At 47.9% G+C, this 27,371-nt stretch overlaps 1 protein-coding gene across 1 annotated transcript in view; it reads left to right on the forward strand.

Annotated features, from left to right (window-relative positions):
- Positions 1-27,371, forward strand: part of PROS1 (protein S) — an 858,149-nt gene that overhangs the window by 363,986 nt on the left and 466,792 nt on the right. The window contains exon 6 of the mRNA XM_069637200.1: positions 3,971-4,102. Within this exon, the coding sequence (XP_069493301.1) occupies positions 3,971-4,102 (132 nt within the window). The remainder of the gene's footprint in view (positions 1-3,970; positions 4,103-27,371) is intronic.

The raw sequence follows: 27,371 nt of genomic DNA on the forward strand, positions 1-27,371 counted from the left end.
GTTGCCCTGGCCGGAGGTGGCGATCGTGACGGACGCATCCCTCACGGGATGGGGAGCTCATGCCAACGAGTTGACAGTCAGCGGTTGTTGGTCTCCGTTGGAGTCCAGACTCCATATCAATCTGCTGGAGCTGAGGGCCGTCAGGCTAGCCCTGAAGGCTTTTCTGCCGACTGTGTGAGGAAAGAATGTCCTGATCCTGACGGACAACACGGTGGCCATGCACTACCTCAACAAAAAGGGGGGGCAGGGTCACTTCCTCTGTGTAGGGAGGCGATGCAGCTCTGGTTCTGGGCAATCCAGCAGGAAGTTTCGAACTCGGCAGTTCATCTGTCAGGAGACGAAAACGAGACGGCGGACGCTCTTAGCAGGCAGAGCGCGATCTCTCACGAGTGGGAGTTGGCTCAGGAGATTCTCCTGGAGATCTTCGCCCTTTGGGGGACCCCTCAAGTGGATCTCTTCGACTCCATTGTCAACCGGAATTGCGAGAGGTTCTGCTCGCGGGAATTTCCTCCAAACGAAGCCTTTGGAGACACGTTCGTGGTGGAGTGGTCATTCCCACTGCTGTACGCGTTTCCTCCAGTCCCTGTCATCCCACAAGTGCTGCAGAGGTTACGGAGGTTCGGTTCCCGGATGATCCTCATTGCTCTGGCGTGGGCCCAGAGGACGTGTTACCCGGACCTTCTCAACTTGTCCATCTGCCCTCCACGTCGTCTTCCCTACCGAGACGATCTGCTCTCACGGGAGGGGGCTCAGGTTCTCCATCCAGGGGTCAGATCCCTCAACCTTCACGCTTGGTTTCTGAAAGGTTGAGGTATAAGGATTGGGACCTCCCTGAAGACGTGATGGAGGTGTTGCTCTCAGCCAGACGGCCCGCAACAAAGTCCCTGTACCGTTGCCGTTGGAGGAAGTTCTGCGACTGGTGCAGTGTTAAGAATGTGGATCCTTTTGCATGTGAAATTCCCATGGTTCTGTCTTTTTAGCTTTCTTTGGCCCACAGGGGCCTTCAAGTGGGTACCATTTAAAGGTTACCTGGCGGCGCTGTCCATCTTTAAGCGCTCGTCTGAAGAGTGTTCTTATTTTAAAATTCCTTAATTTCTCAGTTTCTGAAAGGGCTCACTAATGTGTTCTCTCCGTCACCTTTCCAGGTGCCCGGTTGGGATTTGAACCTTGTTCTCAAGTTTCTGATGGGTGCTCCGTTTGAGCCTTTGCATTCATGCCCTTTGAGACTGTTAACTCTGAAAACTGTATTTTTAGTTGCGGTCACTTCCGCTCGCAGAGTGAGTGAGTTACAGGCACTTTCAGTTAAGCCACCCTTCACTGTTTCATAAGGACAGGGTTGTCCTTAGAGTTCGTCCTTCTTTTCTTCCGAAGGTGGTGTCGGAATTTCATTTAGGCCAGAAGGTTGTTCTTCCGGCATTTTATCCTCCTCCACATCCTGGTAAGGAAGAGGAGAGGCTCCATAGGCTTGATCCTAGGAGAGCGTTAAGCTATTATATTTCACGCATGTCCCGGGTCAGAGTGGACGATCAGCTCTTTATTGGTTACGCTGGAAAGCGTTTGGGACAGGCTGTGACGAAACAGACTTTGTCTCGCTGGATTATTTTGGCTATCTGAGTGTTACCGCTTGGCGGGTAATGACCCACCGGTCGTCTTACGGGCCCATTCTACAAGGGGTATGGCTGCCTCTTCTGCCCTGCAGAGGGGTGTTCCTATTCGCAACATCTGTGATGCAGCCACCTGGGCTTCGGTACATACTTTTGTACGTCACTATTCCCTCGATTCCATCCGGGGGCAGGATCTGGCCTTTGGAAAGGCGGTCCTTTACTCCACAATTTGATTGGGCATGCTACATTTCTGTTTTCTAAATTCTTTTTCCCACCTCCTTGCATTGGTACTGCTTTGGGAGTCGGTCATAGATATGGAATACGTCGGAGGACCCAATCCCCTCGAAGAACAAGTTACTCTCTTACCTGGTAACGTTCTTTCGATGGGATGGTCCGACGACGTATTCCATATCGCTCCATCCCTGCCTTCCCCGCTACAGAATTTCTTATGCAATTGCAGCTTACGTTTCCGCAAGGCTTTGTGTGTCAGACGACTGGTGGCACATGTTCTGGGGAAAAAACTACAACTGAGGCTACGGGCGTCGTGCGTCCTTCTTATAACATCCAGTGATGTTGGCCATCGGAGGAGGTCCTCGAGCGAGTGGCGTATCGACGTCATCGACGCAGACGCCGAAGATTTTCCGAAGGAGCACAGCTGTGGTGATTACTGTCATAGATATGGAATACGTCGTCGGACCATCCCATCGAAAGAAGGTTACCAGGTAAGAGAGTAACTTGTTCTTCTCGTGTTTTACTTTGCACGCCAAACCAGGTTTGGTCCCTTTGTTCATCGCCTTTTTGCGGGATTCCACACAGAAGCCCTCCTTTAGGCGCCTGACAGTCTGGGTAGGCAGGATGTGAGGGAGGGGTTTTAGGACCCCTGCCATGGGTTCCCTTGGTAATCCAAGTCGCACTCCTGTTTGATTGGCTGGGTGATTGTCCTTGCCAGGTCAGCCACCCTGCTGTGTGATTGACAGCCAGGCTGTATGAATGGGGCAAAACTGCATAAAAAGCAGGTCTCTGGGACCGGAAGAGCAGAGTCGCCACTGGAACAAAAGAACCAAGGAGGAACTGACGGAAGAGGACCCCTACAACGACTGAACCGCCCTGTGATGCCCTGCTGCAGGTCCGAATCTTCAGAATCCGACGACAGAGAAGATCCTCCAGGAATCTTCTTATCTTGACCTGGTGGGACCAACCAGTTCGCCAAACTGCAAACCAGGACCCCTCCTCTGGTCGAATTCGCTGTACAGAGCTACAGTGGGCCGGATAGCCAGGAAGGTCGGACCCTGCTTGGGTTTTAAGGAGCGCACCTTTTATTCGTTGCTTTGCTCTGCTGCTGGTTTCTTCCCTGGGTAGTGCAGGACCCTCCAGTCTTCCTACTTCTGATCAGTCCAACAGTCGTTTCAGAAACCGTGAGCCTGCAGGAACTACCAGGAGCGTCTGCTTCAGCTACAGCTCCCTCTCCGTTTTAAGGTACTGTGCAAATCCGGTTGTTCGTTTCGTTCAGCCGTGGTGAAAGTGTTTGAAATCTTTCTCCAATACGAGGGCTTGTCCTTCTCTTCTCTTTGAACTACCCTTTCTACCAACCAACCTCATCCGGAAACCGTGCCACAAACTTTACCGCAAACTACCCTGAACTGTATTATCTTGAGCAAAAGACTTTTGACCTGTTGACTTTGGCCCTAAGCCTTTTCTGTCTGATTTTATCATTGTAGTCTCTCTTGTTCGATTGCCCTGAGTACTTACCTGTTGGTGTAATTCAATTTCAGTTAACCTTGTCTTTCCCTCCCTTTTTAATTGCTGGAGTGCCATTTTGCTCCCTCTTCATTTTGTGAGCTTAACTTGTCTGGAATTTATTGGGAGTTGTATGGTGTATTAAGACTGATTTTTAAACTGCTTAGAAGAGTGAAATGTTATACAACTGAAGAGTGAAATAAATCTATATGCTTTTACTTGAAAACCTTGAGTCAGTGTTTGTCTGAATCATAGTAATTGCTGTCCTTTGTGTAACTATTTGATACTGGCACTTACTCTTGAGATAAGTCTGGCTGCTCAGCCACTGCTACCACTTTACTGTGTAGTACAGGCTTGTAACAAAGGTGAAATGGTACTGTCACTTGTAGTCTTAATTGTGTGTGGTGTTCCCAAAGGGTACTGCATATAATTCCGCCTAACAGTTCTCTAGTGTCTGTGCTATTTAGGCTCATTCACATGTGTGTCAATTGTTTGTGTGCTTAGAATATAAAAAATAACTTTCTGTGGCATGATGTGATAAATGCTCCCAGTAGTCGCAAAAAAAGAGATGTATTCTATTGTACGGTGGAGTGCTGAATTATGTGTTTTCTTTTAACATTTTTCCCTAGATATAAATGAATGCTGGGACCCACAGAACGAGAATGGAGGCTGTAGTCAAATCTGTCGTAATTTTCTGGGGAGCTTCCGCTGCCTTTGTGAAGATGGCTACTACATGCTTCCCAATAAACAGAGTTGCAAAGGTAACACTTACATGTGAAATGCATGCCTTTCTAAGACAATCTGCCTCTCAAAGTAGGATATGCACAAGATATTTTATTTTTTTGGGCCATAGGTGGCCATAAAAGCTACATTTAGGACATAGTTCACAATTCAGTTGATATTCTCTGATGTACTTCAGATAAACATCTTAACTTCATCCAACAGTTCATGCAAATCAAACCTTACGAGTGGTCGAAGCGAGCGGGAGCTATTGGGAGCCGAATACCACTACTATTATTTTTTACTGTTAACAGTTCCACTACTTTTTACGTCCATTTCGACCATTCCGGAACGGTTGTCTTTGAAGTTAAACAATACTTCTTCCTTTTACCACCCAACAGCAGTTACAGCTGAACGGAAATATGTTTTACCGTACATTTGGAAAGCCAGAATGGCTTCATGGGCTGGATCAACGCTATCTGGCTTCATCTTAACTATCGAAAGCTGGAGGAGGCTCTGTAGGCACTAAGTAATTATCTGTGCCGAACCTAAATCGCCCCCCAATTTTTTTTAAAAACCTTTGAAGTTGTTTTCTTAGGTTAAATGCTTATATGTTCTAGTTGATAAAGGTTCAGCCCTTTTTCATGGGATTTTATTTTAACATCAGGCGACTACATGGGATTTGCCACATCATGCCACTGGACGAGCGCGTAGTTATAATCTTAGTGTCTTGTCACTTGGGCTACTGTAATGCACTCCTGTGGAATACTTCATGACAACAGACTATTCATCCCACAGATTCAAACCAGAGGAGATAAAGGATTTTCAGTCTTGGGATGCAGACTTTGCAATAAATTACCAAACTCTAGTCATGACGGCATACATTTGTCTAGTGGGAGGGCCCAGCGGAAGCTGCTGCTGTTTAAGTAGGTGTTAAGGATGGGTTCAAGCAGAGTTGAGATTGGTGAGTGGAGGCGATTGATTTCCCAAGGCATATATAAATGTTCCAAATGACCGACCAATTGAGAGAAATTAATGAAAAACAATACAGAGGACATTCTTCTTTTACCAGTTGCACCCACTTGGCTGTCAACCTGGCCATCCACAATCCCATGAAACCTGTGTTTGTGCCTTGCAACCTCCAACCGACCCGGTCTCCTGTTGGTTTCACAGTTCCACTACTTTTTTTTGCATGCTTCTAGCTCTGGAGTTGCCTGATGAGAAATCCACAAACTTAAGACCGGGTTAACGTTTACAACACCTGCATGTCTTGAAGAGACTACAGACCCCATAATAGTATTGACAGTCACTTTGTTTTACTCATCCTGAATGGGAGCCTACGCTTACCAGGATACAAAATAATTGTAACCTAACAAAAATTTGAATCTGTGTTTAAATGTACTGTTAAGACTGAAAGAAACGCATGCACTCCTCTGATTTCTAATCTGCCACTTTCCACTTCTCTTGCAGGACAATAATCATCCACTTGCTGCTGTGCATGCAGCCATCTTTAATTGCACTTTAATTTTCTTGAATGTAAAACAGACACTATAGAATTTTTCTATTCCCAAATTCTGGTCTCTGAGCCCTAGAAATTGTTGATCATTGCGGACAGAGTGGGCCTCATTTCAAGTGTGGCGGGTCCAGAAAAAGAAAAGGGTGCCAGTAAGCTTACCGGCAACCTTGTTTCCAGACTGCCACATTACGGGTCTGCCTGCCGGGGCCACTGTGCCCGACAAGTCTGACCCTGGCAGGCGCAGCAATCCCAGTAGGCAGATTCATCACTGAAGCACCGGCACCGTTAGCAACGGTACCGGTGCTTCCGTCTTCCCACTCCCATGGAGTCATATCGGACTTCATGGAAATGTGGACTGTCAAAATCCGGCGCCTGACTTCCCTCGCCACCGGGACTTGTAATGTCCAGGTGGCACTGGGAAGTCAGGTGTCGGATTCAGAGTTACAGTGTAGGTCGCAACCCACCGGTGGCACAGGCGGGTTACCGCCAACCTCATAATGAGGTCCATTGTTTGTGGTGGCCTGGCAATGGGCTTTTTGTTTCCCCCAGTTTTGGAATCCAGGGAGACCATTTTTCAGTTTTCTGAATCCAGGGAATCCAACTCGAATTCCAGCACTGACAGGTATGTCTCCTCAAACATTAGATGGTATTGATCATAAACTCCTACTCTGTGTACTTGCTGTCAGGAATGGCTCTGGTATCAGAAGGGTGTCCTAACTCCTCACCCTTCTGGCTTGAGAATGAAGTCTCCTTCTGTCCTTTCTTCTCCTTTTTCTTCTTCTTGTTTGGCTTTCTATCTTTGAAGAGGTAAGGTCTGTCTCGGAGGGAAGCCACTATGCTTGGAAACTGGCGGACTAGCGGCCTCCTCCCCGAAACAGCCAAAAAAGGGGAATAGCCAAGTCTGGCAGAACAACCCCTGAACAGCTGTAGTGTAGTAAATATCCAGTTGACAGCTCCTGAAGAGATTCCGGAGCAAAAGGCAGACAGGGAGTCTGGGAAGGTTTCCTTGATGTGTAGAACACCGAAGTCGGAGAAGTCAAGCCTCGGTCTGTGTATTTGGTGAGCAGAGGTGAATAGCCCTGTGTTCAGGAAGGAGACTCTGACACCAGCTAAGCAAGGTATCGGGAAGCCAGAGAGAGAAGGAGGGAGGCTGTCACGGCCACAGGCAACTGGCGAGTCTGGCAGAGGTGGAAACTCAGACGCCATTAGACTGTTCCGCCACATTTCTTTGGAAACGCATTTTGCAGTCTAGTCTTTCTTCCAACATGGCCGCTAGTCGAGTATTTCATCATTCGAATTGCGGCGGCTCAGCGCGTTGCAACTGTGTTTCTCTGTGTTGCTAGCGCTCGTTACTGTGTTCCCTTCTGCAGTCAATATTGCCACCCGATTTCCTTCCTGTTACCTTTTCCTCCCTTGCTTTTTTCTTTCCCTGCTATTTCCCGAGTGTCTTGGGTTTTTGCTTCCTGTTTCCTTACCACTCCTCCTCCAGCAACGTTTATTACTTCGCGGTTGTTTTCCCGCTATTCTCGTCCGACTTTTGAAGTGCTCCTCCAGTGAATCTACATTCCATCTCTGCAAGTTTTCACCATTGCTGACCAGCCAATCGACAGTCCTCATCCATTCATCAAGGAGTTTTTTGTGCCCTTGTGGCTTTTTCCCCTGAAACTTATCTGGCTGTCGCGGAGAGGGGTCATCGTGAATTTCTCTACATAAGAGTCACGGTGGCTTCCTTTCGAGGCAGACCCTACCTGCTCACAAAAAAGAAGTCTCAAGCACGACACCCCCGAAGGAAGAAGCTGAACTACTCCACTTCATCAGGTGAGGAGGAGGAAGGTATCTTGGGGGAGTTCAGTTATTCAAGTGAAGGGGAGGACTTTACAGACCCCGCGGTCAATCCAGTAGGACAGTCTGCTAGTCCTGATAGAGGCACAGGGAAACCTGGTAAAACAAAACCAAACAGTCCACATTTCGGGAGAAGAGCCGTGGGCACAAGAGGGAAAGGAGAGCGAACCACACGGGAGCCTTGGGAGAAAAACAGAGCGAGACAACAGTACAATGCAGGAACAGGTAAAAACAGGGAGTGAACAAGGCAGGGATACAACGCAAGGTCGAGGAAGCTAAGGGAGGCACGTAAACAGCGTCTTACCCCTAGAAGGATCCGGAGGGTTGCAATGTGCCACATCAGGAAACTTGAATGGTGATATGGGTTCATGCGGCGGCCATCTTAAAAAAGACTAGAGCGCTGCAACACGTTCTGGAAAGACATGATGGGCCATTAATGGCAGAGAGTCCAACGGCTGCATAGGCGCCACTGGGAAACGGGGGTGACACTTGCCCACAGGTAGCATTGTGTGACTTGCCACTCTGCTCTGCCCGATTCCAGCAGCTCCAGCAACTTGAATAGTTGTGCCTTATAAAAACCACCAGCTAGTCTAGATAAGTGCTCACATTAGGACTACCAAAACTCTTGCTTCTGGCTCCGAACTGCTACTGCTTTCACAGCGCTGATCTCATACTTGTAATAGGGTCCAGTCGAGCACTACCAGCCGCACTACTAAGGACTATGGTCAAACATCTGTACTTTATCACTTCACAATTAAGGCAGCACAGCAGTGTGGACCTTCTTTCAAGGACGTGTGGGCCGCTTGGTTCTCACTTCTACCGGCAGCCCCAAAAACAGGGACACATTGTTCATCTTCTGCACATAATGTTTTAAGTGTTTTCTCACTGCAGTCTTGTCCATCACGTGGCTTCTTAGCGACAGGCAACTTTATTTCCTAAGGTTACCCCCTATCATCAAAACTATCACTGCAGGCGAAGACAAATGTGCCTCTCACCTTTTAATGGCACTGGTGAACCAGTGGGTTTCTCCTTGACGGCATCAGTCAACCAGTGTCCTCTGGTACTGTGTGCCTCTCGTTCATTTTTAAACAGGAGTTTAATATGACGAAGCTTTTGTTCACAGGTCAAATGCTAAATTCCTTGGTAAACATTGAAGTATATGTAAGACAGGGGTACCTGATCCATGAACACATTGTCCCCAAATGACATCCACACGCAACATTAATGCAAAGAGTTCACTCAAAATTCCCTGAACTGCTCATGCTCGTGCCCACAGCATATGCTAACATCCCATCACTCCTGTTGCCAAGCCGGGAAGGCAATCAGGAACCAACATAGACAGAGGGCAGCAGCAGCAAATTAGTTATTCCCATTGCTTTTGGATGTGAGACTGGATATGAGGTGGTTCCTGGAAGCAGAGCGATGCCAGCAAGCAGAAAAAGGTATCAAGATCCCTGTAGAGGTAGCAGGGGCTGGGCTTTGGGAAGGCAGTGAAGGGCCAGGTTGCTTATCTGGCCCCTTGGAGCTAACCCTCCCAACATGCAGGCTTCTAAGCCGGCTGTGTTCCCTCTGCATGGGAGCACAAGGAACCTGAAATATGTTTTTACCTTGTTGGACCACATCAGTGAGTTGCTGTTTAAGTCCTCAAACTCAATGAACGAGGGACCCAAATCTGGGGTACCGCTGCAAAAATATGTAGGTCGTTGCTTGTTTGCTGGGTATGCACTAGGGTTCCTTGTTCTCCTGTGGAGATAGGATGTAGCCTGGCACATCAGCATGGTTTGCTTCTTTTGAGGTGTGACAGTCCACCGTGTCCACACCAGTCAAGGCAGACTGGGGAATGCTGAGGACTATGGGAGTCTTCCACTCTGTGTTCTGACCTCTGCAGCCAGTGAATTGGGGATCCCCAGAGCCTTTCCATTGCTGGCAGAAGATACCCAGAGCCCATCTATCTATTACAGATAGCCATCAGAGAATCCACTGCCGAGGTACAAAGTTCACATAACGCACTCAGACTGCTAAGGAAAGGCAAAAATAAGTCGCGCTTAGTGACCATAAGTTCATGCCCAGAACCAGAATTCCAGCATGGCATATGCCCAAGGGATACAGCCTGAACTGGATCTCCTACCAGACTCTGAAGCAAAATATACAACAGTGACAGGAAATAGGCATTTGGGCTGTAGGACCCATCACCACTTATAGTATTCATTTAAAAAAAGGAAACCCAGTTCCCCACAAACTTCCCAGAAGATCACCAGTTCCTGACCCTAGCATAGTGAGCACACAAACTAAGGGTGACTGTGCAACACTAAAGAGTGATGACGGGAAGGTTTGGAATATCTCTAAATCAATGGCATTGCTCTGGGCAACCCTTCAGACCATCATTTGTGAGTATGCAAATCAGGCTTCAGCCCACCCTGATAGGGGCATTTTAGCCCGACTTGATGGTTCACAGCTCTAGACTGTAGGAGACCACAAGCACACATATTAAACCAGTGGAAAAAACTCACCAGGAGTTAGAGGGGGTGGCTTACACACAAGAGAAAGATGTGGGCACCAGGGACAATCAGGGATAGGGAAACCAGAAAGGAGCGGGCCAATCAATCAGAGCAGGTATTGCCCCCTATCACTTTACTACTCACAGTATCACAGTATAAAAGGCAGCAAATATCAACTATATCAACTAGACCAAAGGGGAGAGGACTGCAGTCCTGAGAACTGGTGTTACTGAGAAAGAGCTAGAAGAGCTGAAGCGTGGTTGGAAAAGGACACAGCAAGGTGGAGTGTAAGGGGGAGGTTGGAAGAGCAGGGAGAGCAAAAACTGGAGGAGCAGAAGTAAAAGTCAGATTAGAACATGGTCAAGGAGGAACAGGAAGGGGAGGACAAGTATCCAGCGATCACCTGGCACTAGGCGGGAGTCTGCTTCAGTGGAGCATGATGATCCAGTGCCCAAGGGGAGAATCAAGGCCTTCTCAGTACCTTGGGACAGTTGCTTGTGAGGGCCAGTCAGTGGAGAGGTTTGTTGAAGGGGAAATGCTTTCTCGCCTTAAGGTTACTGTGGGAGCCAGGGGTGTTCTATTCTCTTCTGGTTGCTGAGTGAGTCAGGGTGCTATATCGCCATTATTACCAGTGCCTGACAGACGGGGTGAAGTTCATACTTTGGTGACCATAGCGCTAGTGCTGAGGTGTGGCAGACCCAGGTAGAGGGGCATGCTTATCCAATTGTCCGATGCAGGGTCCGTCTGGTGAAGGAGAACCCATTGGATAGGATGGAAAACAATGCACCTGCCCATTCCACAAGTTGTGCCAGACAGTAAAAGGCGACACCTATGGCAGAAGGGAGAACTACACACCTGCCTATTCCTGAAGACAAGAGAGTTCCAATGACTAACGCAGGTCATTTAGAATGCATTCTGAGTGACTATTGAACATTGTCTTGATGGGACTCTGGAGCCTTTTTTGGGACAACTCTGGACATTTAGACTTGGGCCCATGTGTCCTTGGAGAGCAGGAGATAACCCATATGTTTGACGTATTCAAACTCTTTGTTTTAATAATTGAGAGCACTGTTCCTCTGTTGTTCCAGGAAACTCCCAGGTCCCACAAGATTCCTCCCGAGCATGACTGAGTGTCCCAACCTTTATGCTATTCACAGGCACACAGTTTTTGTAAAGAGACGCTAGGTTGAAGGAATCCTTTTTGTTTTTTAGTTTACTCCCCAGTATGCAGGAGTTTCTTTTGTTATACTCTAAGGCGCACAACCTCCTTGTGTTTGAAAATAAGACAGTATGAGAACTCAATATCAGCCTCTGGTTGTTCTTTTCCTCCCTCTTGGGACAAATGGTTTAAAAAGTGGGATACAGAACTTTCCCCACACATTTAAATACACAAACAACTGAATATAACTTTGGAAGATGGATCAAGGAGGATGGCCCAATGATTGCAGACCCAGACTTGGATATTCTCACTCACCGGATCCATGTACCTTAACATAAACTACGTGATCCCGTTTGATAGCCCACACTGCGCTATCAACCCTAGTGTGGTCAGGAATGAGGGGCCAGATACCTGGTTTAAACCTTCTCCCTCTAAGCAATCAAGCCCTGACCTTGACCCACAAGTCTACCTCGGCCAACAGCTGTGAAATCTTTAGTCTTTATGACAACATCATCCCCAATAAGAAGCTAGCTCTAGTAGAGACCAACTTAAGGTTGGAAATAATGAAGGGATAGTGTGGGAAACGTTCCCTCGTAGCCATGCACTGTTCGAAACAAATGCTTGTTTTCAACTGGGTTGGTACCTGAAAATCACTGGGGCACCTTGTGGTAAGATCCCTGCATTTTATGACCACCCTATTCACATTGGAGAATGGGATACTATTACCAGACTCAATTGTGAGAGACTGATTTAGAGAGGCGTCAATTTAGACAAGCCCAGTTTCTAACACAATGGAGGGATACTGTCAAATAGTTCCCGCCTTCTCACCTGAGTTCGATCTTTGCTGGATTTCTTGGTCGATGCCTTCTTGCGAACTGATCGAGTCTTGAATAAGGCTGCACGAGTCTCTTCCGACTCTAGCGTGCGTTCAAGGTTCCGGGATGCAGGAATCCAGGAGTCCGGGAAAGTAACAGGGCGCAACAAGCACACAAGTCCAGGAACCAAGAAAGGAAGGAAAGGGACTAGGATGGGGTAAGCTGGAAGAAGCAAAGGATACAATACCGCGAGCTACAGAGCACACGTCTGGTCGCTACTTCGCAATAGCATTGAGACGCGCAGGGCCGTGGCACATTTATGGGACGTCCAATGTCCGCCGTGAAGGCTGGTGCGAGGCGTGTCATGCGATACGGCCATGTTGGAAGAAACCATGAATACAAGCCCCGTCGCGATAAGGACCAGGAAGTCCAGAAGGGGCGCGTTCTGTGGGTCATGACAGCATGCCTCCTCCGAAAACCTGTTCCACCAGGTTTACCCGAGTGTCTAAGGTGAAATCATCTGAGTAGTCGAGGGGCCTTGTGATTAGAAAGTGGCTCCCAGGTTCTTTCACCTGCTGACCCCGTTTATACCTGGAATCACATATTCGGGATACTTCAAACTCCAATTGGTTGTCGACCAGTAGAGGAGGAGGTCGGCAGGATTTCCGGGAGGATTGGTTGTAGGGTTTTAATAAGGATGTGTGGAATACTGGGTGAATTCTCTTCCAAGAGTCTGGTAGTCTAATCTGGTATGAAACTGGATTGATCATTTCCTTGATGGGAAATGGACCATAGCACCGAGGGGACAACTTGTTTGGCCATAGATGCCGGGGTAGTAATTTCAAAGACAACCAGACTTGATCACTGATAGCATAAGAAGGACCTGTTCTCCTTTTTAAATCTGCATACCTCTTAGTCTGTGTTCTGGCCCTGTCTAAGTTTTCTTTGGCCTCCTGGTGAACGTTGATGAGGGTTTCTATCCAGGAGTGGACAGTAGGTACTGGTGTAGGATGAGGGAGAACAGAGGGTAGAACCGATGGATGGAAACATTGGCTACAAAAAAAAGGGGCTGGTCTTAAGTGCTGAATGGTCAGAATTGTTGTAGACGAATTTAGCCACGGGTATCAGGAGCGACCATTCCTCTTGAACCTTGGTGGCGAAACATCGAAGATACTGTTCCAGGGTCTGATTAGCACGTTCTGTGGCCCCATTGGTTTGGGGATGATAACCAGACGAAAGGGCACGTTGGATTCCCAAAATGCGTCAGAGATGTTTCCAGAATTGAGAGACGTATTGAGGTCCTCGATCAGATATGATCTTGGAAGGAAGTCCATGTAAACGAAATATGTGTTCCAGGAAGATTCCAGCAAGCTCGGACGAGGATGGCAGCTTACACAGGGGTGTAAAATGAGCCATACGAGTGAACAAGTCTATGGTTACCATAATGGTCGTGTATCCTCGGGAAGGTGGTAATTCCACAATGAAGTCTGTAGCAATGAATTCCCATGGTCTTGTTGGCAGCGATGGTTGCAGTAGAAGACCCGCCGGTCTCTTGTTATCATGTTTGTTTTCACTGCAGACAGCACAAGCTTTAATGTACTGTTCTACGTCGGTCTTCATTCCAGGCCACCAAAACTGTCTTTGTATAAGACGGAGGGTGTTAGTTATGCCACGATGTCCGGAGTGAAGGGCATCATGGCAGAGGTTTAACCTTCTTTGTTGTAATTTCTGTGTAGGAATGACCAGTGCATTGTCCTTGAATAAATATCCTTCCTTAACTCTCAGGTTCCATGGATTCTTCCTTGAAATATCCTTCCAGAGGTCAGAGGACTGGGATTGCACTCGGATTTCTTCCAGGAGGTTGACTGCTTGAGCTACAAAGATCGTGTGGGGAAACATCTTAGGATAGCCCTTGTCTTCAGTGGTTACATAGTCAGGACGTCGAGATAAGGCGTCAGCAATCCTGTTTTGTGATCCGGGAACATGAGTGATTTGGAATTGGTACTGGGCAAAGAAGTAGGCCCAATGCGCCTGACGACTGTTCCTGCATTCCAACGACTGTAGAATTTGAAGATTCCGATGATCTGTGCGGACCTGAACTGGATATCTAGCACCCAGAAGTAGATGTCGCCATTCAGTGAATGCTTGGAGGAAGGCTCACCGTTACTTTTCCAGGACGGAATAGTGTGTCTCACTGGGAGTCAGGGTTCGTGAGAGGTAAGCAATGGGGTGTGTGTTCCAGTTTATCCTCAAGTACCTGTTTCAAGACCGCTCCTATGGCGTAGTTGGAGGCATCCGTTTCCACTAGGAATGGGCGATTTATGTCGGGTTGGGCCAGGATGGGGGCTTGCGTGAACTCTTGTCTTCAATCATTGGAATGCCTTATCTTGCGGTGTAGACCAGATAAAGGGCGTGTCTTTCTTCAAGAGAGCAACGATCGGCTGAACAATCTCGGAAAAGGTAGAAATGAACTTCCGGTAGAATTTGGCAAGCCCCAGGAAGGATTTAACTTGTTTCACAGATGTGGGAGCGGGCCAAGCCAGTATGGCTTTTACCTTTTGAAGGGTCCATACCAATTCCTTCTGGGCTAAGGTCGAATCCTAGGTAATGAACAGAAGTAACGTGAAACGAGCATTTTTCGGGTTTGGCTAAAAGTTTGTGTTCACAGAGTCATTGTAATACTGCCTTTACATGTTCTTCATGCTTCAGAGGATCCTTGGAAAAGATCAATATGTCATCCAGATAGACAATGACGAAGAGGAATAACATCTCAGAAAACACCCTATCCATAAAACGTTGAAAAACTGCGGGGGCATTAGCTAGTCCAAAGGGCATGACTAGATATTCATAGTGACCAAAGGGTGTTCTAAAGGCTGTTTTCCATTCGTTTCCTTCTCGGACACGGATTAAATGGTAGGCACCCCGGAGATCCAACTTCGTGAATATTACGGCGCTTCTCGCAGCTTCCAGGATATCGAGATCAGGGGCAGTGGGTACCGATCTTTGAGGGTGCATTGATTTAAGCCACGATAGTCGAGGCAAGGTCTGGGTTCCTTGGTGTCCTTCTTGGGAACGAAGAACAACAAAGCACCCGCCTGAGATTTTGAGTATCTTATGGTGCCGTCTTCAAGAATGGTGTCCAGGTATTCTCGGAGGGCATTTTTCTCAGGTTCAGAAAGAATTAACATTCTGCCGAAGGGAATCACTGCTGAGGGATCTGTATCTATGGCACAGTCTTCAGGTCTATGAGGGGGTAAGGCCTGGACTATGGCAGTTGAAAATATATCAGCATATCCCTGATAGGCCTCTGGGACTTGTATGATATTGGAAACCATGAGTGGTGTTTTCTGGTTTCTTAGTGGTTCTGTAGGAGGTGTCGAGGAGGGATCCGGGGATAGACAGTGGGACATACAAAACTCTGAGCCCAGGAATAGTGATCCTGCTGTCCAATTGATATACGGATTGTGCTTTTGTAACCAGGGCATAACCAATACCATGGGGTAATGGGCTGACTTAATGATGTCGAATGTAATCTGCTCTTGGTGATGGTTTCTGGAAAGTTGGATCTCTTTTGTCTGCAGGCTTATGGGTCCTGAAGAGAGGGGTCTTCCGTCGATTGCGTCCACCGGCTGAATGGTGCTTCGTGTCTCGTACGGAATATGATGACTAACAACCCAGTCTTGATGAATTAAGATTCCCATAGCTCCGCAGTCCACCAAGGCCAGAATGGGATAGGTCTTATTCTTGGAGGGCGACAGGAAGGCCTGTAGTATCACCAAATTGTTTTGTCCAGGAGAGTTCAAGGATGGAATTGATGTGGAGCAAACATCTCTCTCCCGAAGCTCTGCTCCATCTAGGATTGGGAGCTGGCGTTTCCCGAACGCCGAGGAGGGGCTAGAGGACACTCCCTAACCAAGTGTTTGTCTGAGGCACAATACATGCACAACCCCGTATGAATCCTTCTCATTCTTTCTTGCGGGGATATAGGTCCACGGAAGGCTCCTATCTGCATGGGTTCAGAGACTGAGCCTGGGTTTGTGTCCGTCTTGGTGGTATTCTCGAAAGACAGCTTTGGAGGATTAGCTCTGGATTTCTTCTTCTCTGCCTTCCTTTCCTGGATACGGAAATCTATTTGCAAGGCAAGGTCCATTAGTTCCTGAAATGAGTTTGGGCAAGCCACTCTGGCCAACTCATCCTTAATCTCCTCATTCAGTCCTCTCCTGAAAAGGGTAAAACTAGCCTCCAGGGACCAATCAGCTTCCTTGACTAATTGCTTGAATCGGGTAACATAGGTGAGCATATCCTGGGATCCTTGCTGGAAGTCTAACAGGCGTTCCTGGGTACTATAGACCTGCTCTAGACGGTCAAACATGGTCTTAAGGGCTTGTATGAAGTCATCATAGTCATCCAGAAGAGTATCTCCGGAATTAACGAGGGGCGTAGCCCAGGTCAAGGCATTTCCTGAAAGGTGGGAAATTATGAACCCCACCTTAGCTCTGGGAGTTGAAAAGTAATAGGGCTTAAAAGTAAAGTGGACCAAACATGAATCCAGGAATCCACGAAGGGTTTTTGCTGAGCCATGGTATTTGTCCACTATGCCACCCAGCAATACACTTTCTTTTGTGGCAGAATCACGGGATAGAACTAACTGTTGAGAGCGGCGTTTTCCGCCTTTAGATTCTGCACCTCGGTTGATAGCTCTTGCATGCCACGCATCAAATCCTGGACAGCCGCTTCCATGTCCATATCGAGTTTGGTCAGGTGGCGTCTCAAACTGTCAAGGAGTTCCCCCCTTCTCGCCTGAGTTCGATCTTTGCTGGATTTCTTGCTCGATGCCTTCTTGCGAACTGATCGAGTCTTGAATAAGGTTGCACGAGTCTCTTCCGACTCCAGCGTGCTTTCAAGGTTCCGGGATGCAGGAATCCAGGAGTCCGGGAAAGTAACAGGGTGCGCATCAAGCACACGAGTCCAGGAACCAAGAAAGGAAGGAAAGGGATTAGGATGGGGCAAGCTGGAAGAAGCAAAGGATACAATACCGCGAGCTACGGAGCGCACGTCTGGTCGCTACTTCGCAATTGCATTGAAACGCGCGGGGGCGCGGCGCAGCGCATTTATGGGACGTACAAAGTCTGCCATGAAGGCTGGTGCGAGGCGTTTCATGTGATATGGCCATGTTGGAAGAAACAATGAATACAAGCCCCGTCGCGATAAGGACCAGGAAGTCCAGAACGGGTGCGTTCTGTGGGTCATAACAGATACAGCATAAGAGAAGCAAACTAATGGGACAGAGTGACCTGAGAAGAACTAGCCTCCACAAAAACAAGCACTGGCATGGTGAAGGTGGAAACCAGTCCACAAGTTGGGAAGATTGAGGGAACCAGAGGTCATGAAAACCAGGACAGTTTGGAGAACTGTCATAAGGAAATTATACCAAGATGAAACTGCAATTTTCCCATTGTCGGGAATTTCTGCCGTGAGCAGTTAGAAGAAGGATTTCTAGGTAGCACCATCTGACGGGTAAGGGGAAGTTCAGAAAGCAAACTCTTAAAAGTGTGAAAAAAGAGTGGGAAGCCCTGAGAAGCTAACCTATGATGTCTGGCTGAAAGGGGTAATCTCTCACTAGAGTCCCCAGAGCTAAAGAGATACCCCAGAGAAACAAGGAAATGGGCGAAGACACCACCCAAGATACTAGAGAAAACCTGCACATTGTTTGGAAGGCCAGTGGGGGCCACATGTCCAGTAGCTTTCGAGTCTGAGGACACCATTGCCCTTTTTGAATACTCTCACCCCGCCCCCACTAAACAGGGGAAGAGTTGGATCTTGAGGTGGCCCTCAAAGAATAGGAAACAAGACCTCAGTGGGATCCTTAATATTAAAATAATCATGAAAAACTTCCACTGTGAACTGTACATGCAAAAAAGAATATCAAATTATGTTAAATCTGAAAAAGCATGATCACCTCTCGGGCCACTGAAGCCCCTAAACGGGTTATATCTCCAGCAATTATAACATTCAAAATGTTTACATCAACCAGGATAGATCGGGGGCAACATGCTCGTCCTGGAAGCTACATGACGTGGAGCAACACAGGTTCGATCCCAGGGTCTGCGTTTAGAAACCTCTGGGTATTACGTATGTTATAAATAACCAATAATAATCATTATGAAGACCTAGAGGTTGCATTATTAGAGCCCAAGGCAATGTACGCTCAATGGAAACACAGAGACTGATCAACGCTGGTGTATGCCAACAGTTGGCAGCAGGGGTAGTGCTAGCTGCTTGTCCAGGTGGGCAAAGCCAGATTTAGGAAATTCTTTATTCACTGAGTAGAAGAAAAATGCTATTCGGGCATGTTTCGCAACCTCTCTCGGACTTGTAAACTTAGACACCACCACCATCGCTTGTATCAACAGGAGCAGATGAGTTATCTTTGTCTGGGCGTTGATGCACAGCAGTGACATGAGCACAATGTAGTAGAGTGGGCTAATATTCCCAGATTACCAGAAGGTCATCTGTTGAGGAACCAATTTAGGGAATTTGAGCAGTGGTTTCAGAAGACCTAGCAGGTAGTCCACCTGAGTGGAAGAAGGAGACCCTCCAATGCCTTCTTGGTACCTAGGGTGGTAAATAGGAGGGGAGGTTTGTGACCAAGTCACTGTGTCCACACAAGCTAGGGCACGCTGGGGGACCAATAGCTCTGTGCTGTGACCCCTGAATGTGTTAAATGGGTAATCTACCAAAGGAGCCCCCAGTGCTTTCAGTGATGGCAGAGGAGACCTAGAGTTCATGTCTCAGACAGAGCTAAGGTGAATCAGAAACCTAGGTCTCTTCAGGGCTACGTGTCCACTGTTGGAAAAGTCTCTTACTACTGGGCATGTATGTGTTTATATGACTTTTCTTTTTTTGATACATGTTAAGATAATTGCCAGATAAATTGTTGTGCATGTATTTTATTTAGGTTATTGTATATGACATAGATTAACTTTTCTCTTTCTTTTATTCTCCTTTGTTTATATAAAATGATGTGTAAGGTTTTGTAAACCAAATCACAAATAAAACATTTTTAAAAAATCTGTGTCCATGCACAGACTGAAAGTCTCACTGTTGAATGTGCCTGAAGGACAAAACCAAACATTGATCACAGACTGGAGCCTAAAGTAAAGCATAACGTTAGAGACTGATATCAGGTGTTTCTGGACGTATTCAGTTAATACAGAAATTGGATAGGGGAGTCAGTGTTCCACAAACTTCCAACGCAAATCAGAAGGCCATGCACCAGCCATGAAACTCCTTGCTGACCCTAACATTGCGGGCAAATTAACTAAATTAATACCAAACTCCACTTTTCTACAGTACATAGTGGAGGTTTTACCCACGAGTGGAAGAGGTGGGTATAAGGTGCCAGGGCCAATGGAAAACCTGAGAGGAACAGGCTAGCCAATTAGAGCTCCTTTTTCCCCAAAACACCTGTTTACACATAGCATAAAAGAAGCCAGTCATTAGTATCTGTGTGGGGCGAGAGGGTGGTGTACCTAAGAGCTGATGTCATGAGAATGGGAGAGGTTGGAGGAAAAGGGAGAGCTAGAAGAGTAGAGAAAAAGGAGAATACAAAGGAAGAGGTTGGATGGGGGAGTTGGAAGTGCAGGGAGAGAAGGAACAGGCTTGTAAACTGTTGTAGTAGTAGTGGTCGTACTAGGGGGAGGAGGCAGAGGGGGAGGTAAAGCTGAAGCAGGAGATAGTGCTGAAGCAAGAGCTAGAGTGTAAGGACCCCCAGAGTTGGAGGTGCCACGGGGCTAGGAGCGGATTGGTTACTGAGGATCATGATCCAGCATCCAGGAGTAGAATCCCTGCTAAGTAAGAGGGCATGCAGCATACCCAAGGTCGCAGCTGATGGTTACCAGATGTGAATACTAGGGTTGGTGAAGTGCGCCAGGGGCGGCAATCTTTCCCTTTATATTTGCTTCGCGAGTCAGGGGCGCTGTACCTGCTTCATTTGCATTGTTAGATAGGCAGGGTGGTGTTCAGCATAAGATGGCCATCAGCACTTCCAGGGGTGCACTGGACATTAAACAGATTGGGCATCCGCTCAGTATGCCAGGGGCATCAAAGGCTCCAGGACTGCTCCTGTGTTGGTTTAGGGCTACCTGCTTGTGGGTGATCACTACCATCCTAAGGCATTGGCTCCTTCAACAGAGACAAAGCAATTAAAAATCACACATTAGGATAATTCAATGACCCATGAGACTTTATGCATCACCTCTTCCTACATTCATCAGTGTAAATACTAGTACTCTACATCTACATGTCTCATGTTCCCGTGGAGAATCGATTGCTCATTGTGTTGGGCGCTTGTTGCTGAAATCTTTGCTTACATTTAACAAGCTGTCCCAGCTGGGACATTAAAGCCAAGGGGTCACTAAGGCACAATGTAGAGCTATGAACCGGCCGATGTTGAGTTGTTCCATAAGTGACAGTCCAGCCCAGGAGACCACAGGGCAGGAGGGATAACTATACACCTGCCCTTTTCATGCATTCCACAGCCAACGTAAAGAGACTCCTAGAGAACTATATGCCTGCTCTTTCCAGGCCCTGAAGACATGAGGGGTTCAACGACCGACTGAGACCACCTTCCTTTTCAAAGAGGTGACAAGGCCAAGGCACCGACACTCACCCTGAGTTTCAGAGGACTGGAGCCCAATGACGGATTGAGAGCGACTTTATTCAACACTGTCCTAAGGTTACTTGGGAACCTTGTTTAAGACAGATTGTAAATGTGTGAACTCAGGACCACTGGTGGTCCTAGAACAGTGGTCCTAGAACAGAAGATACAAAATATATTTGACCCATCCCGAAAGCACCCTTTCTCTGCTGTTTGAGGAAACATCAAGTCTCAAAAGAGTTCACTTATTATCATACATGACTGCATGAATGTCTGGGCCTATTGGCTGTCAGTAGATCCACCCAACTTCAGGAAGACTAGTTTACTGCTCGGTTACCCAGATGACTTTCCTATTTTCGTTTATCCCCAGGTGTGGAAACCGCAACAGGCCTAGCCAATATGCAGTGCATATATATACTCAAATTCCTTATTTCAAATGGCCTCCTGTTTGATCGTTGGTCCAGGCTCCTCCGTTTAGGCACTTCAGTGAGGCACCACAGTACATTGGCCTCCTTTTGGTATGGCCTGTACAACACTACAGATGTTTCACTCTGATAGGTTTTCTACCAACTGCTTTTCTTCACTGGCATGGCACTTCTTGTATGTTTGAGACAGCTCACATGCCAAATTTGGGTTCTTAAGATTCCTTGTGTCTCTGTCTCCCCACACCCCATTCTACTTTAACAGCGCTGCTGGCAGCAGATTCTATGTCAAGACTCGGATGCTCTGATTATGCTAAATTCTTCTCTTTACTTCTCGAGCAGCCAACACAATAAACATATTGGACAACAAACTAAGAATGAACTACATATCCCAATCAAAATGAGTGAATCTGTAGTTGGTTTTTCATAAGTTTTTCTCCACGTGTTTCTTTTAGTCCAATCACTTCCAACAGTTCCACATAAACGCTCCCAACTTCCGTGATTCCTCCTCTTTCTTTGCTGCTCTAGCAGCTGAGCCAAGTGTTTCTACATTATTACTTTATTGTGTGAGGGTGATAATTGAGTAGTTATAATATTGGAATGTGTGTGATTAGTTAACATGACGCGTGCAGCAAGGTTAACGCTTGATGGTGCTCACCTGCATTAGCATTATGAAACACAACGGGGCGTACGAGCTCCGGCGTTCCAAAGCCTCGATAGAAAGCATTGCCACACAGAAGTTCGCGCCAGGCATGACGGGACCGCAGAGGTTCCGGCGCAATTGCGAACTTCCGTGGGCAGAGAGCTAGGTGATATTTACACGCGTGCAATCCATTAATCACAATCGGAAATATATAAATAACTAACGGATTCCAGTATACTACACGCAGTGTAGGAGGATAAACATTCCACAGAGCTCGGTGGAATGAAGTTATCCTTGCGCCATCTAGTGGCCATAAAGAGGCACCGCAGATCTGATTACAACAGGTGCAGGAGGAAAGTTGATGGGCACAGTCCCATGAACAAACAGTAATTTGGAGGTCCAACAACTGCCATACGGAGGAGGTGAGTGTTGTAAACGCTTGCACAGATGACAGGAGGCGTGATGACTGGCTGGATGTCTTTTATTGCACAGTGGACATCTGCCAGGAACATGTAAGTAATACAGAACCTGAAGGCTAGGCAAATGCGCCTAATAACTGTTGCAGGGCTGTGGGACAAAAATGTCTCGTGGTGCGAGCCCCCAGGCCCTAATCTCGGAGGAGCCGGCAGGACGCGTCTTGCCGCGTCCTCTGGTGCTCCCGTAATGCGCGCGAAGCGCGCGGGGGCGGTCCTCGCCACAAAAGCGAGATCTCGCGAGAGTTGGAGACTCTCGCGATATCTCTACACACCTCCCTTTGGTACGGAAAGAGGAAGTTCATTGCATAACATAGTCACTGTATCTCACCGGTCTTCTGTGCTCTCTTCTCGGCCGGTCACCCTTTTCAGTGCGATCTTCCTGTTGCTCCTGTTCGGATTCTGGCATGGGCGATCCCGGTTCCATCTCTGGTTCTTCCCTTTCTTTGTCGTTTCTCTCGGGCTCCCGTTGTTCTCTTCGCTCGTTGTCTATTCCTTCTTCGGCATGTGGTCTCTCCGGGGTTCTTGTTCTTTCTTGTCTCCTCTGATATAGGGCTACTCTTTCCAGATTCCATGTGCGCCCGTCCTCGGTGCGGACATGGTTCGTTCCCCTGTGGACCACTTTGGTGGGTCTGCTGAACCGAGAGCCCGTGATTTGGCCCTTTTTTGGTAGTCTTATTTTGACCCAATCTCCCCCTCCAATGTCTGACGCTTGCTTGGTTCTTCTTCTTAGGTCACTCCATGTTTTCATGCGTGCCTTGCTGTTTTCAATTCTCCACACCACTTCTGACATGTCCACTGCTTCATCTTCTCTCACTTTGGATAACCATGGTGGTATGAGCGTGGAGGCTGCACTCCTCCCTCTCAACATTCGAAACGGGGATATTTGCGTTATACCGTTTGGAGTGAGTCTGTGGGCCGCTATGGCCTCCTTGGTAGTTTTTAGGGGGTCCATCCCAGAGGCCGTGGCTAGTTGGATTGCTCCCTTAATGAACCTGTTGGCCCTTTCAACAAGCCCATTGGCTTGGGGATGATACAAGGCCGCCTTCTTTTGGCCTATATTGTGCTTTCTTAGGAATTGTTCCATGTCCCGTGAGATCAGTTGTACCCCATTGTCTGTTACTACTTCCTTGGGGAGGCCTTCTCTTTGAAAAATTTCCGTGAGGACTTCAATTACCGTTGCTGTGGTAATGTTTGGGACGAACTCAGCCTCGACCCACTTGGATAGGTAATCAACCAGCACTATGCCGTACCGATGTTCTGGTACCATCGCTTCCAGAGGTCCTATAAAGTCTATGCCCACTTTTGACCACACCGCTTCTGGTACTTCTGTGGGAATTAGGGGTGCCTGTCTGAGTTTGTCTTTTGTCGCTATTGAGGCACTCATGGCAGCGCTCTATCATGGTGCGAATCTCTTGGTCCATGGACGGCCACCAGTAGGCCTCCCGGACTCTGCGCCGGGTCATCGTGTTTCCCAGGTGACCAGCGTGGGCTCTGCATAGAATGGTGCTCCTCATGCCTACCGGTGGGATTATCTGGTCCGTCTTCATTATTATTCCGTCCGTTTCAGATATCTCTTCGGCCACCTTCCAATAGGGTCTCATACCTTCTGGCACCATTTTTTCACCTGGCCACCCTTCCTTGATCCACTCACGGATTTTCGCCATGGCCGGGTCTTTTCTGTCCTCTTCCAGCCAATGTTTCTCGCTGAGTTCCATATAATCAGGTGCCTTTATGTCGGTGATAGATGCCACTATGCATTCTCCTTGTAGAAACGTGGTGGCCTTGTCTTTACCTTCTGGCAATCTAGACATGCAGTCAGCCTGCAAATCTTCCACCCTGATATGTGCTGTACTTCAAACGTGTATTCTTGCAGTTTTGCTGCAATGCGTGCCAGTCTGGGTGTGGACACTTTGGTACCTCCCGGGCTGAGCATGTGGATGAGGGGTTTGTGGTCTGTCACCAATTTGAATTTCGTGCCCCACACATATGTTCTAAAATGTTCTACCGCCCATGCGCACGCCAACATTTCCTTTTCTATGGTAGAGTAGTTCTGTTCCGCCGAGGACAAGGCCTTCGAGGCAAAGGCTACCACATGCTCCGTGTCCCCCTTCTTCTGCGTAAGAACTGCTCCTAGTCCATATGCACTGGCATCCGTGGTGATGACTGTATCCCACTCTGGGTTAAATGGCTGTAAACACGGCGCTTCCATGATGTGCCGTTTTATACTTTCAACCGCCTTCTTCTGGGGTTCTTGCCACGAGAATACCAAACCTTTTTTGAGTAGGTCACGGAGTGGTGCTGAGGTTTCAGAGAACATGGGGATAAATTTTGCGTAATACTCTGCCAGTCCAAGAAATGATCTTACTTCGTCTTTGCTGGTAGGTTCCGGTGTTTTAATGATTGCATGCATCAGATTTTGTTTGGGACTGATCCCTTTTTCTGAGATTTTGTACCCCAAGTATTCGACCTCTTTCACTTTGAATGTGCATTTTTCATGGCGTAGCCTCACCCCTGCTTCTTGCAACTTGGTCAGGACAGTTTTCAATGTGGCGTCATGCGTTTGTTCATCCCCTGCGTACACAAGGATGTCGTCCTGGAAATATGCAACGTTTTTGACCTTTCGTAACAAGACATCCATCATGCGTTGAAACGCTGACGCTGCCGACGATAACCCGAATGGCATCTTGGTGAACTGATAGGTGCCAAAAGGTGTGATGAATGCTGTGAGGGGTTTTGACTCTTCATGCAATTGTATTTGGTGGTATGCGTTTCTCATATCCAGTTTTGAGAAAATTTTGGCTTCCTTCATCATCAAAATGAGTTCATTTATGCTCGGTAGTGGGTAGTTGTCGGTGATGACCTCTAAGTTTAAACTGCGAAGGTCTATACACACCCTTAGCTCTTGCGAGTTCGGTTTCTTTATCAGCATTACTGGGCTCAGCCATTCTGACGCTTCAACTTCTTCAATGACACCCTCCGCCCTCATTTTGTCCAATTGATCCCTGAGAGTGTCTCTTGCGGTTGCTGGCACAGGCCTCACTCGATGTTTGATTGGGACGGCATTCATTTTGAGCAATATTTTATGAACAAAGCCCTTGATGTGACCCGGCTCCTCCGAGAAAAGTTTTGGGTAGTCACTCTTGACAATGGGCCCATTCCTCGCGCAGACAGACAGTACCTGGTCTTCTGTGCTGGGGTCCAGTTTGATTTTGAGCTTGTCTTGGTCGTCCCTTCCCAGTACCGCTGGGCCTTCGTGGCTGAAATACACTCTGGTGGTGGTTTCTCTTCCTTTAAACTCCACCTTCCCTTTGATATATCCCAGTAGTTCAACTGACGCCCCTCCAAATACTGTGGGTTTGTGTCGTGTGGTGAGAACTTGGACCTTTTCTTTTCCCACCATTTCCTTATATGTCCGTAGGGGTATTATGGTGAGGTCCGAACCAGAGTCCGCCATAACTCTTGTTTCGCGACCGTCAATTTTGATTGTGCAATGGGGCTTTTCTCTTCTTGCCCTTGTGCTGTTTACCATAATGACTGTGGGTCTCCCCTCATCTTCTGAGGACGATTCTCGCTCCCTGTTGTGATCCGTGTTTACACTGGTAACTTTCTTGTTCCTCCACCGACATACCAACGAGAAATGGCCAATGCGTTTGCAGATGGAGCACTCCTTGTCTCTAGCTGGGCACTCCCTATCGAACGCCAGGTGTTTCGTGCTGGTGCACCTGTGGCATTTCAGAGGTTCTTTCTTACCTCCTCTCCCCTCTCTTGTGTCGGGTGTCTGTCTTTCTTTCTTTGAGTGAAATGTGACTGCTTGGATTTCAGCAGAACTGTGGGTTCCCGTGTGTTCTTTTCGTCTTCCCGCCGTTTCTTCAACCGCTCTGGCAAATTCGATCGCCTTCTCCAGTTGTAATTCTTTCTCCATAATGAATTTATCTTGAACTTTTCTGCTGTTAGTGTGGACTGTCAACATGTCGCAGATGAGGCTCTCAGCATTGTTGCCGAAACTGCACAGCGCCGCCAGTTCTCGCAGCTTGGTGACGTAATCGTCGACCGGTTCAGCTATTTCTTGTCTGCGGGTGTAAAAGCGTATTCTGTGCAACACCGTGTTCTCTTTACTGGCAAATCTCTTCACTATTCTCCTAACTGCCCCCTTAAAGACATCATCGTTGTCCCCTGCCACCGGGATCGGGGTGAGACTCTCAAACACCCGCTGTCCTTCCACTCCTAGGGCATTAAGTAACATAGCCCTACGCCGTGCCGCTGAAAATCCTGCCCCTCCTAGCGCCTCTACATACGTCGTGAAAAGGGGTTGCCATTGCGGCCACGGGATGGCGGGTTTACCTGGAGTTTGCAGGAAGGGGGGTGGCGGCGTCGCTCCTTGCATGTTCCCACGTGGGTTGCAGTGGTATCCTCGTCGCCAATTTATGTTGTAAACGCTTGCACAGATGACAGGAGGCGTGATGACTGGCTGGATGTCTTTTATTGCACAGTGGACATCTGCCAGGAACATGTAAGTAATACAGAACCTGAAGGCTAGGCAAATGCGCCTAATAACTGTTGCAGGGCTGTGGGACAAAAATGTCTCGTGGTGCGAGCCCCCAGGCCCTAATCTCGGAGGAGCCGGCAGGACGTGTCTTGCCGCGTCCTCTGGTGCTCCCGTAATGCGCGCGAAGTGAGGCTCATTGTATGGTATATAATAGATATATACATATATTTTGATGGGCCCAGCCCCAAGCTAATACTGAGAAAGTTGTGAGTGGACCCGCCTAGCTACGAAGAAAAGTGTGTATTTGACAGGGGCATCCCAAGACAACTGCACAGAGAACACGCACGGCATAACCGCAATTATGAGTGGGATCCCAGAGAAAGAGTCAGAAGGACCCCCCGTAAGTGGCATGAGGATGAGTCAGGCGGTACAGAGAGTAATGAGTGCCGGCAGGCCCCCCAGGAGAGAGGAAACGGGCATAATGGAAGACCTGGTGACTTTATATCGGGGTTGACCGAACTGAGAAAAGCATGCAGGGATAAAGGGGGAAGAAAAAAGAAATACGGCAGGGCTCGTAGCACCCATACCCCCCCACCCCCCCGGGTTCACCATGGAAGAGCAAAAGTAGCAAGAGGAAGGTGAGGTCGAGAGCCGGATATGATTACAGCTCCGATGACCCATCTGACAAAGACTGCATGAGCAGTGACAAATTGGATGAGCAGAGCTCATCGGAATACCAGACCTCCTCCTCGAGTGAAGGGCAAGAGCCCAGGATCAAGTAAGGCAGACCCGAG

The sequence above is a fragment of the Ambystoma mexicanum genome, chromosome 7p (assembly GCF_040938575.1).
Source record: "Ambystoma mexicanum isolate Mex_15411 chromosome 7p, UKY_AmexF1_1, whole genome shotgun sequence".
Classification (NCBI taxonomy): Eukaryota; Metazoa; Chordata; class Amphibia; order Caudata; family Ambystomatidae; genus Ambystoma; species Ambystoma mexicanum.